Source organism: Nannobrachium achirus (genome assembly GCF_963921795.1).
Source record: "Nannobrachium achirus genome assembly, chromosome: 21".
NCBI classification, from domain to species: domain Eukaryota; kingdom Metazoa; phylum Chordata; class Actinopteri; order Myctophiformes; family Myctophidae; genus Nannobrachium; species Nannobrachium achirus.
This window is the reverse complement of record NC_137828.1, coordinates 38,239,696-38,252,269: the sequence shown is the minus strand read 5'-3', so window position 1 is coordinate 38,252,269 and position 12,574 is coordinate 38,239,696. Positions and strand designations below refer to the sequence as shown.

The 12,574-nt window shown below is 41.6% G+C and overlaps 2 protein-coding genes across 2 annotated transcripts in view; both read left to right on the top strand.

Annotated features, from left to right (window-relative positions):
- Positions 1–923: 923 nt before the first annotated feature.
- LOC308306712 (uracil nucleotide/cysteinyl leukotriene receptor) lies at positions 924–1,847 on the top strand (the record flags this gene model as incomplete). The annotated part of the gene is made up of 1 exon (XM_080751756.1): positions 924–1,847. The coding sequence occupies one exon, from the start codon at positions 924–926 to the stop codon at positions 1,845–1,847; it is 924 nt and encodes a 307-aa protein (XP_080607882.1).
- A 1,527-nt stretch (positions 1,848–3,374) lies between these two features.
- The window catches only part of nphp3 (nephronophthisis 3), a 67,521-nt gene continuing 58,321 nt past the window's right edge, over positions 3,375–12,574 (top strand). Inside the window, exons 1-8 of the mRNA XM_080752271.1 lie at positions 3,375–3,513; positions 3,944–4,076; positions 5,126–5,385; positions 8,267–8,392; positions 8,861–9,011; positions 9,629–9,781; positions 10,418–10,551; positions 12,227–12,387. Coding sequence (XP_080608397.1) covers positions 4,013–4,076; positions 5,126–5,385; positions 8,267–8,392; positions 8,861–9,011; positions 9,629–9,781; positions 10,418–10,551; positions 12,227–12,387 — 1,049 coding nt within the window. The 5' untranslated portion in view covers positions 3,375–3,513; positions 3,944–4,012. The remainder of the gene's footprint in view (positions 3,514–3,943; positions 4,077–5,125; positions 5,386–8,266; positions 8,393–8,860; positions 9,012–9,628; positions 9,782–10,417; positions 10,552–12,226; positions 12,388–12,574) is intronic.

The window sequence follows — 12,574 nt, the reverse complement described above, 5'->3', positions numbered from 1 at the left end:
TGACAGAGCCTCTCACCGCATTCAACAGCTAACTGTTCAGCCATTGACTTTGTGTGTGTGTGTGTGTGTGTGTGCGTGCATGCGTGCGTGCGTGCGTGCGTGCGCGTGTGCATGTGTGAGAGAGGGAGGGAGGGAGGGAGTGAGAGAGATTGTGTGTGTGTGTGTGTGTGTGTGTGTGTGTGTGTGTGTGTGTGTGTGTGTGTGTGTGTGTGTGTGTGTGTGCGTGCTCGTGAGCGTTTGGTTCATTGGTTGGTTGGTCCACTTCAAAAGAAAATCCCCACAAGATTTTGTGTGCATGACTGCATCTTCTTCTTTCGTGTATCATCGTCCTTGATGATTGGGTGGCGACATTTGTTTCACAAGATTGTCTTACTTGCAGGGGAGGCCACGTGAAGGCTGTCATCTTCTCCCCCACATGACTTCATGAAAACTATTTAATATGGAAACATGCAGGCACTAGAATTGGTTATCAGTGTGACTATCATAGTGCAGTTTTAAGAGCCTAGCTGTTGTATTTTGGGATAACAGGTAAGAAATAATATTATTTACCTAATGGCAAACACATACTTTATTTACTATTTATCATCGTACTGTTTTTTATTGGATTTGTTTTAGTGTTTATGATATTAAACACATAGAAACACACCATGCAAGTTACTGCCAGTGCCACATTACCTTTTCAACAAAAACAAAAAAGTGTTAATTTTGTACACTGACTGAAATTAGGTATTTCCAATAAGGAATGTATACTCATCATGCTCTTGGTTGGATTCACACTGAGAGTGTGTTTAATGTAAATATATGTAAATATACCTCTCTTGGATGCAAGGTTTGAAGAACCAGCAATGAAGGTTATCAGAGGGCCATCTCTTAAATCTTAGAATCTCTGTTTTTTCTGCCCCAGGATATCCCTCTGCAGAGCTATGAACATCACTGAACAGACACGGGACTTCTTCTATACCAGAGAGTCCCCACAAGAAAACATGCTCTTTGCTGCATTTTACATTGTGGTATTTGTTGTTGCTGTGCCTGGCAATGCCATAGCTCTGTGGACCTTTTATCATCAGGAAAGTACCTCCTCTTCCAAGGTCTTTCTGCGGCACCTTGCCATAGCAGACATTTCATATATGCTCATTGTGCCCATGCGTACGGTCTACCATCTGGCCATGGGCCACTGGCCCTTCGGCCAGGTCGCCTGTCGCCTGGTAGGCTTTCTCTTCTACCTCAACATGTACTGCAGCCTCTACTTGATGAGTTTCATCAGCTTCGACCGGCTTTTGGCCGTGGTTCTACCTGTCAGGTCACGGACAGCCAGGAAGCCTGTGTATGCTAAGGTGGCCGTTGGCATATTATGGGTCACGGTTATTGTGTCCCTGAGTCCTGTACTGCTGTCCTCAAAGTTGGTAACCGTTAACGTTGACAATACGACCGTGACCTGCAACCAACTGTATTTGGAAAGGCCGTCTCCCACGGCATTGGTGTCCACTATCCTGGCGTTTGTCATTCCCTTGTTTGTCACACTGATGTCCTACGTTGTCATCCTGGTGAAGCTGGGGACCGTGAAGCAACAGAGACAGAGCACAGTGAAGGACAAGGCTGTTCGAATGATCACTCTCACAATGATCAACTTCCTGTTGGCCTTAGTGCCCTACCACGTGAGTCGCATCATCTACATTCAAAGTCACAGTCAAAGTCATGTGACAACCGCAACCCTCGCAATAGTCAATAGGATCACTTCTGCTCTGAGCTGTGTTAGCAGTGTTCTGGATCCTGTCATGTATTTCTTCCTGGTCAACACATACAGGAAAGTGCTTGTTGAATTACTCTGTGGATACAGAAAGAATTAACAGCAAATCATAAGATGATTTGCTTTAAATCCAATTGTCTTGGTTCAATCTGTTATTGAGGGTAAATTATTTATTACACAATGACAGATCACTATAAAGATTCTACAAATATTGTTAAATTATTTGAATATAACTATGGAGCCCTGGAGTGGCACACATGGCACACACTTATTAGAGTAGCCTTGTATTCAGTTATTACATCACATTATTGCAGCCGCCAATCATTATTTTATGCATTTTATTATTTACATAACATTTATGGTATTACCGGTATTACATAAAAAATATTGTACAGTTGTTACTTGATTTATTATTGATTTATTATTTTGTTTTATCTTGTCCCTTTTTTCCACTTGGAGTAGGCTGCATTAATGCGACAGCTGTATATTTTGTTCTCCCTGCTTTTTTATATTGAAAAAAAAAAAGAAAAGAAAAGTGTAAGAATATAGGCCTATTAACATTTTTAACAACATAAATCTTGTATGGGTTAAAATAGGCCTATTATCAGATGGGGCCCGGTATACAATACCCTATTAATTTGGAGGCCCTTAAACCAGACATGAAAAAGTTTGAGAACCACTGGACTAGAGTATTAAGAGTTAAGACTAACCTGTATTTCTTCTGTATTACTAACCTGTATTCTTGTTTTAAAACAATTGCATTAAATTAATGTTGCATTGCATCAGATTGGTTCATTTCCTTAATTCATTTATTTTCTGATAAAATATTAAGTATTCTGCTGCTATATACATGTGTGTCCCCTGGCTTAATTTATAGCACAATAGCCTATAATAAACAATTAAAGGCATTAAATTGTAATCGATTGTATCTAAACAGTTTTGTTTGAGGAAGGGACACTATAATAAATGATAGCAGGACATTGGGAAACCTTGCTCTGGTCCACAGCAGATTATGTCACCGATGATCCCTGTGCCCGCAGGAAAAGGATGCGCAGTTGCGCACCTCTCGTCTGTTAAAAAAAAGAAAACGTTCGCTACTCACCAAAACAAAGACGGCTTTAGGGAGTTAAAAGTCTATATACACTTAACACTTTCCTAAGTGGGAACACTCTGAGTCTGAGCTCCCCACCTCACGTCTAAAATACACTTCTTTAGCCAGAAAATAAAATATTTCACCGGATGTCAAAATCTGGTCATTGGAAATTTCTATTGACAATCTGATCTGTAGAGGGCGCAGTCCAGAGCTAGGATGGGTCCAGATGTTCTGATTCTGAACAGCTGGCAATGTCTTCTCGACACAGTTTGACTTGTACGAGTACCCGTAGGATCGACCCCTTGTTACCAAGGCAGCGAGAAGGGAGTCTATGGATCGTGTGAGTATTCGCCTGGCTGTGTTTGTTTATCCAAGGATCACATATCGACCAATAAGGCGAGGATTTGTTTTTCAACTATTTGGCAAAGTTAAGATGTTGGGAGAAGGTGCCATGTTGTCTCCCTTCAAGAAGTGAGTTGTTCACGAAAGCCAGCTTCGACGATCCGTTATTCCAGCCAGCTATTAGCTATAGCCCAGCGTCAGTGTTTTTATCCGACGAACCAAATAAATGACATTAAAGATGAAAGAAATGCACGCTGCATTCACCATGCAACTGGATTGGAAGCTCTCAGCACTGGAGGCACTGGAGGTTGATGATGATGATGCGTTTCCTGTAAGTTTGGCTGCCGTTACTTGAAATCAGTACAATATGATCACTACTTGATCAGTTATCCTAGCTGATGCACACACACACGCACACGCGCACACACACACACACACACACACACACACACACACACACACACACACACACACACACACACACACACACACACACACACACACACACACACACACACACTTATCCTTGATTTAATTGGTATCAAACTCCCAAAAATTCACCATGCAGGACACAGGAAAATACATCCACAATCAATGTTAAAAGGTGTCTTGCCCTTGTGAGGTGTGCATGCAATCATACAGAGCTTTAGTAATGAATGGTTATTATTAAAGATGCGTCTTAAATGTCTTAAAAACACAACACATCTGCATTCAATAGCATTAGTATTAGTATTACCCAGAATTGTCTCATCCTCCTTCAGCGTGGTGCTGCTATGGCCAGAGACAGCTGGGCATAGTTGTAGAAGCTGAGGCTCCTGTGCTCCATTACCATGGGAACCGCCTCCTCTCTGGTCAGTCCAGGAGACGTGATAGAGGATGCATATGGAGGGGAAGGTCAGTGATGTCATGTCAAGGACATTTACTCAAGTACTGTACTTCATTTAAAACTTCAAAGAACTTTTTACTTGACTTTGGTATTTCCATTTCTTCACAGCCTACTTTATACTTCTATCTCTACATCTCAGAGGGAAATGTTGTACTTTTCACTCCACTACGTTTTGACAGCTTTAGTTATTACTTACTTAACAGATTTAGATTATTAGATTAATCAATCAAATGTGTAATCAAAAATCTTGTACATTTTACAAAATAATAGCCGATCTATAGTACAAGATATCAATGTGACATGTTGTGAGCTTATAGATTGTCTATTTTTGAAGCTTAAGCTTATCTCAAGTTTATAATACTGCATAAGTTGGTTAATAATGTTCAATTATTAGTCCAATGACATAAATTATATGATTCTAAAATGGACATTCTGCATAATGAGTTGGCCTTCTTTATACTTCCGCACTTTAAAGTAGGCTATATTTTTATGCCTTTGTACTTTGACTTAGGTAAGTGATTTGGAATGCAGGACAAAGTATTTCTACACTGTGGCATTGCTACTGTACTTGTATTCAAGTAACAACTCTGAGTACTTCTTCCACAGGCACGTGCACACATAGACATCATTTGTCTGTAAAAACTGCCCTTTCCAGACCATAAATGCAATTTTTAAGAGAAAATAAACGCAACATTTAAAAGAAATGCAAATACCCTCTTTCCATGCCATACCTGAAGGCAGCATTCAATAGAATTACCTTGTCAAAACTCTCCTGAACTTGAATGCAGCATCTTATGTTGAAAGAATTGCCTCTCTGTGTAGAAATCCATGCCATTATGCCACATCTCCAGTATTGACTTGGTTATGCTTAGTTCAGTGGGGTTTCACACGCCGAAAATAGCCGACCTCCAAGCTCACAACGCGTCGCAGCGCAACGCGTTGTGAGCTTGGAGGTCTGCTATTTTCGGTGCTTCCACCAAAAGGCCCTTTTGGAAATTCCAGCCCCTGCCTCTCTAACATTCTCTGCACACCCCTGTTCTTCCACCAACTGGTGAAGGTGGGGAGGCCTGTGAGATCCCAGTGGAGGTCAAGCCGAAAGCCAGACTCCTACGCAGCTCCTTTCGCAGAGGGCCCAGGGTGATCGGGGCCAGTTTCAAGTCCACAGGCTCCGTGGATCTGGAGTACACTGCCGAGTATGAGAGGCTCCGCAAGGAGTACGAGATCTTCAGGGTCAGCAAGAACAATGAGGTCACCTCCATGCAGAAGAAGGAGGCCAAGCTGGATGAGGAGAACAAGAGGCTGAGAGCTGAGCTGCAGGTAACCAGAAGGGCTTTATTGTATGTAGAAAAGATCTCTTTTGTAACTTTTGTTTTAGTCGCAGTTGGAGGTACATTTGAGGAATGTGGGTGTAAGTATATGTATATACGGTATATATATATTTTAAGATTTCTTTTGGGGCTTTTATGCCTTTATTGATAGGACAGTAGACTGACATGAAATGGGGGGAGAGATGGGGAGTGACACACGGCAAAGGTCGTCCGGATCGGGAATCAAACCGGCGACGCCGCCAGGCATCCATGCCTATGTGGCAATGCCTAAGTGGTCCAGTAGGCCAGCGGGCACCCCGGGTGTAAGTATTTTCAAGGGCTTTCCCCGACTAAAGATATGATAGTCATAGGAAATTGCAGACTATTATCTATTATTTGATTTCCAATCCAATCCAATCCAATTTATTTGTATAGCACGTTTTACAAACACAGGGTTTCCAAAGTGCTGCACAGTACAGGTACATAAAACAATCAAAAGGTAGTCCGTAGTGGTAAGCATTTTGATAAAAGTAAGCTAATAAGATAAGATAAAACACATAAAATAATAAAAATTAAAAATCACATAAAAATCCATAAAAGCAGCAATTAAAAAACAGCTGTCAGCAAAGAGGTAAAATAATGATAAAATAATGTAAAAATAATATTAAAACCCAAAGCAGATAAAAACAACAGTGAAATCAGCATGAGAAAGCTAGAGAATAAAAATGGGTCTTAAGGCGGCTTTTAAAAGTTTCAACAGTAGGGGCCGTTTTTATGTGCAAAGGTAGCGCGTTCCACAGTGTAGGGGCTGCAACCGAGAAAGCCCGGTCTCCTCTGGACTTTAAGTTTGTCTTTGGGACTATCAGTTTTTTCTGGGTTGCAGATCTTAAGGCCCTAGAAGGGACATAGTCTTCTAGGAGGTCAGAGAGGTACTGGGGTGCCAGCCCATTTTGTGCTTTAAAAGTAAACAATAACATCTTAAAATGTATTCTAAAATGAACTGGTAGCCAATGGAGAGCGGACAGGACTGGAGTGATGTGGTCGTATTTGCCAGTTCCGGTTAAGAGGCGTGCTGCGGCATTTTGTACTAGCTGCAATCTGGATATAGAGGCCTTGTTTACACCCACATATAGGGCATTACAGTAGTCCAGTCGTGTTGTAATAAAAGCATGTATGACTCGCTCTAGGTCCTTAAAAGATAAAACAGATTTAATTTGTGATAAAAGTCTCAAATGATAAAAACTAGCTCTAACCACATTATTTATCTGCTTATCTAGTTTAAAAGCATTGTCCATTTTTACCCCCAGGTTTGAGACCACGGGTACTAAATATGGTTGTAATGGACCCAAGTCTAAGGGGAGAGCAGTTGGGCTGGCACTTGGTTCGAACACTATCACTTCAGTTTTTCCTTCGTTTATATTTAAAAAGTTGAGGGCCATCCAGGCTTTAATGTCATTTAAACAATTGAAGAGGGAGGACAGGGGGTTATTTCTGGATCGTTTGAGGGGCAGGTATATTTGAGAGTCGTCAGCGTACAGGTGATAAGAGATGCCATGTCTTTTTAAAATGTGTCCTAGGGAGAGGAGATAAAGTGAGAAAAGGATAGGGCCAAGGATTGAGCCTTGCGGAACTCCGGATGACAGGGGAACGGATGATGATGTGAAATGACCAAGTTTAACAGAAAAGTGTCTATTTGAGAGATAAGATTTGAACCAGTCTAGTGCGGTGTCCCTGACTCCTACACAGTGCTCGAGGCGAGATATTAAAATCTTATGGTCGAGAGTATCAAAAGCGGCCGTCAGATCCAAGAGTAACAGGATCGCAGGGTCTCCATTATCTGTGGCCATTAAAAGATCATTAAAAACTTTAAGAAGTGCAGACTCAGTGCTATGGAAAGCTTTAAAACCGGATTGGAACATTTCAAAATTTAATCAACAAATCTGTAAAATTGTGTTGGCTGCATATACAGTCATTTAGAGACCTGCCTTTTCAGGTTTGGTTGATTGATTGAGTATTTTATTAGACAAAAGACCTGTACTGTCCACCAGCAGACTAGATTACTACAGGCTAGCAGTCGAATGAAAATGGGACATCAGTTGGTTGGAAGGTGCGAAAAAATGTTCCTGAATGCACCTGAGACCCGACACCGACAGACAGCTACTAAGGTGCTTAAAATAGCCTATGGCTTGTCTTTTTCAACAACATGCTGGTTCACGGTCAAAGACCGATGCAGCCCATTCAACAGCAGATCTTCGGCAACCGGCGGTTTCCAACACTTGCCGTAGGTGTAGTGGAGAGCTACTTTCCCACCTGACCAGTATAGTTTATATTCGCTGACGGTGGGGTCTGGTTCCAGGCTAACCAGCCACACCTGACCTAGATCTAGGCCAGGGTAGATGGCTTATATCCATTTGTTTGTACTGGTGAGGTTGAGTTTGAAGAAACTCTGTTGCTGTTGTGTTCATAATCATATCTGAGTCATTATTGACTCAAAAACATCATTCCGTCAACATCATTCATCATCACTTCATTTCATCAATCATCATGGAGTCATAATAAATACACCAACTATATGAACTGGCACCCGTGCTTTAATTAATGGGCATGCTGATTTAGGTGTTATAAGTTGGTCACTACTAACTATTCATTTACTTTACCACCTAAACCTGCTATTATTTACACAATGTCTATTGGCTATAGGCTGGTCGAATTAAAGGGTTGTATCTAGAGAGTGCACTGCCTTGTCATCTTTTAAGAAAATATTCATTCAGCATGGAAAGAAGCATAGAACTAAGACCAAACTGACCAATTGATGGATTATTTTGACATTGAGGGGACGGTATTATTTGATCTTGTTGCACTGATGGCCATTGCTGCTGATCCGATGACAGGCTCTGCAGAAGACCTATCAGAAGATCCTCAGAGAGAAAGAGAGTGCTCTGGAGGCAAAGTACCAAGCCATGGAGAGGGCGGCCACGTTTGAGCACGACAGGGACAAGGTCAAACGACAATTCAAGGTAAAAGAATGTGTCTGTTACCTACCTCTCTTTAGCATTCAACTTCAATGTCACCTTATACCAGCTCCTCTAAAACAGTGGTTCTCAACCTGAGGGTTGGGACCCCCAGGGGGTCCCCAAATTATTTTGGGGGGTCCCAAGATGATTAACTTAATGTGCAACATTGTTTTCTCTTTCAACAGTAAACAAAACAACATAAAGTTTAAGTGTATAGAATGTATATGTGCACATTTCTAAAGTGACAATTTAAGGACTTTTTAATATCTCTAAAATGACAAATTAAACATTGTCCAAATTGTCAAATATTGGAGGCAGAAATGTGCTATCTTCACAATAGAACTGTGTTATACAAAATGTAATGCCCCAACTCTTAGTGCTCATCAGGGTGGGGAGGTCCCCAGTTAAAATAATTATTTTGGGGGTCACGGCCTGATCAGGTTGAGAACCACTGCTCTAAATGACCACCAGATCTTCCGGGAGACCAAAGAGAAGGAGATCCAGGATCTCCTGAGAGCCAAGAGGGACCTGGAGGCCAAGCTGCAGCAGCTGCAGGCTCAGGGCATCCAGGTCTATGACCTGGATGACTCCGATGACGATGACAACCGCACTACAGTCACTGGTCAGAGCACCTCTCCTACAGTACACTGGTCCCACTAGACTCCTTACATCAGAGTCATCCGGGTCTACGACCTGGATGACTCTGATGACGATGACAACCACACTACAGTCACTGGTCAGAGCACCTCTCCTACAGTACACTGGTCCCACTAGACTTCTTACTACCGTGTTTCCCCTAACAGTGGGCCGGGAGCCATTTTTGGCTTACGGACCAATTCTATGGGCCGCTAGTAAATATCTTCTTTTTTATTTACCTACGCATTTTTATTATTTCAAAAGATATTTCCAAAACATAAAAATCATCAATTTCCCCAAAAAAGTTAGGCCTAAACACTTTTCAAAAGAATTTCAACAAGAAAAATAATAAATCCATAGATTAAAAAAATAAATATACCATTGAAGAAATTGTGAAAATAGCCAGTCTAAAAGATCACAACACGTTGTGTTGTGATCTATTAAGTAGGGCTTGAGTTTTAAATATATTTTTGTAGGTTTGGGTCCTGGGTTTTGTTTGAGAAACACTTGTCTTACAATACGTTCAAAAAAAATTGTTATTTCCTCTATTTATCTGCAAAAAGTGTGTTTGGTGAGGACATCGTGTTTTTTTTTTGTGTACAGCTGCAGGTACACAGTGTGAGTACTGGGGTGGAGGTGTGCTGGGGAGTGAGCCCTCTATGGGCAGCATGATGCAACTGCAGCAGACCTTCAGAGGTCCAGAGTTTGCACAAAGTTTGATAGACGTGGAGGGTCCATTTGCTAACGTGAGCAGAGGTGAGCGCTTTGAAGCAGAAATCGGCAAGAAATACGTGTTTTTCTTGTGTGGTTGTGTGTGGATATGATGGCCTGTGTTTCTAAGTCAGTGTATGCAATGCATCAGTGGTGTAAAGTAACTAAGTACATTTACTCAAGTACTGTACTTAAGTACAGTTTTGAGATATTATTTTACTGTACTGGAGTATTTTATATTTTCAGTTATTTTCAGAGGAAAATAATATACGGTACATCTCTGATGCAAATATTATACTTTTCCTCCACTATAATAAAACTTTAGTAACTGGTTACTTTGTAGATTTTGATTATTATTACGATGCAACGCATTGTGACAATTTGTGAGCTTGTAGATCTGCTATTTTCAAAATATATTTTTTGAAAACTTGTGAAATGGGACATTCTGCCTTTTACTTTTGTCACTTGATACAATACCTTTGTGCTTATACTCAAGTAAATTTAGAATTCTGTAAATGTAACCCTTGTAACAGAGTATTCCTACATTGCAGTATGGATACTTTTACTTAAGTACATCAAAAATGTAGTTATTTTTCCACCACTGCAATGCGTCCATTTTGATCTGTGTTGTGTGGTGGGTTCTTGCGCGTCCGCTCTCTAATCTCTGTTGGTGCATTTCAGACGACTGGGACACTGCAGTGGCCAGCCTGCTGCAGGTCTCTCCTCACGTCTCCCAGGCCCTGTGGAGCAACACGCTGCGCTGTTACCTCATCTCCACCCAGGAGACCAAAGCAGAGCTGGACATCTTCATCCAGGTTCACTATGTGGTCCACCTATACTTCAGCATTACGCATTCTGCATGGATTAAAGTTCTCAGTCGTCATGGCTGATTTCAGTCATTTGGATTCCATAGAAGCCAGCCAGTCTTCTATGGCAGGGGTTTTCAAAGTGGGTGACGGGGCAGTCCAGGGGTGCCGCAAGATCATTTGATAATATTTGGAATTTCATGAAAAAATATTTAGTATCTTTTAAACTTGAAGTCAGTTCTAACCAAAATGGCCATTATCTCAACGCTTTCCTCGCAACATAATCACTAAAATATCGTCACTGTCAGCTAGAAACCTCTGTCGCACAAAACTTGTGAAAACAGCCGATCTACAAGCACACAATGCCTCGCATTGTTGTGTGCTTGTAGATCTGCTGTTTTCACTAGTTTAGTACATTTTATAGATGATAAATACAAAACGAACGGTTTTGGACATACAAGGTTTCCACCCGACAACGACGATATGCTATAAATATAAGGTGCTGGGAGTGAAAATTATAACGTAGGGGTGCCTCGGATTAAAACAAATATTTATGGGGTGCCCTGAGACAAAAAAGTTTGGGAACCCCTGTTCTATGGAAGCGTGTTGGGCACAGAAAATAGCAACTTATTTTCTATTATTATTTTAAAGACAATTTAAGTGATCAAGATAGCAATTATTATGTATCTTCATGCATCTTCCATAAATCCTTCTTGAATATTTCATGTAAAAGCAAAGGTTAAATCCTCAATCTGATTTCTTCACCTGGTTGGCACTGCAGTATGTAGAACAGCAGGAACAATATTAACTCATACTCTGCGATCCCCGTCGAAACCGGAGATTTCCCGCTGTACCGCGGTGCCATGCCCGTCGATCCCGGAAGTTTAATTAGCTTTAATCATTATGAAAGGATTAAAAGTATTATCGCTGATTTTCGCTGATTCTGGCTCTTTAGGCCCGCCCCCTAACTGTATCCGGTCGTATTTCCGGTCTGGACCGGATCTAGCTTTCCGTATCTGGTCTGAGCCTGGGCCATAGTCCCGCCTCCATTGGTTTACATTGTAACAGAAGAGGAAGCTACTCGGCGATGGAAAGCTAGTTTTTCAACCCGATTTTTGCGTTTGGAAACTTTGATCCAGTCTCTACACGCCTGGATTATGATCCCTGCACATATCGTGCGTTTTGTGCGCGAACGTGTCCACGTGTTACTATAGCGCACAGCTGGCTTTTTTCAATGTTTTTTCATGTAAACACTGGCGGACAAGCAGGGATACAGCGTGGCAACGGATATGTCTATTTCAATGGGGTTCTTTTTATTCAAAAGCTGTCACCGAGTCTACACATCTACTAGATGAGTCGCGCACAGATTGTGCACGATGCGTGCGCGTGCCCACGTTAAAAGGTAAGGACAATTTGGCAGCTGCTTACTACAGCTATGTTTAAAATGGCAGCAAAATTGTTAATAAAACATCATCATTTTACATATTGTGTTAATTGTTTAGGAATCTGTGCCAGTGTGGGGTGCTCCTTTCATAATGTTGCACAAATCGCTCATTAGGACATGGCCATACAAACCGTTGGAGATTTCATTTTGCTTTAATCCATGATTCTGTGAACCCAAAAGATACATAGAGGGCTTCTCGTCCATCATTGTGCCATTTTTCCCCCGCCTTGTTTGTCACAGACGTACTCGCCCAAACTGCGGAGGCTGTGTGAGAGTCTGGGTCACTTCTACCTGAACGTGAACTTCCCCGAGGAGAGCGCCGGCTCCCACACCCTGATGCGCAAGCAGGAGATTGAGCGGAGCTCCGTGTGTGTGCTTCTTCTCAAGACGGCCGTCACTATGTCAGTACCCTCGCTTTGAATGATTGATTGAATACTTTATTATTCAAAAATGTAAACGACACGAGATACAGTCACAGACATTCGGGCTAAAAGGATAACACAAAATAGTCCTGGGGACTGGTTTCCATTGTGGTCATCAAATACAAATCATTATGGCCGGGCTACACCAAAAAAACGCATGCTTGGG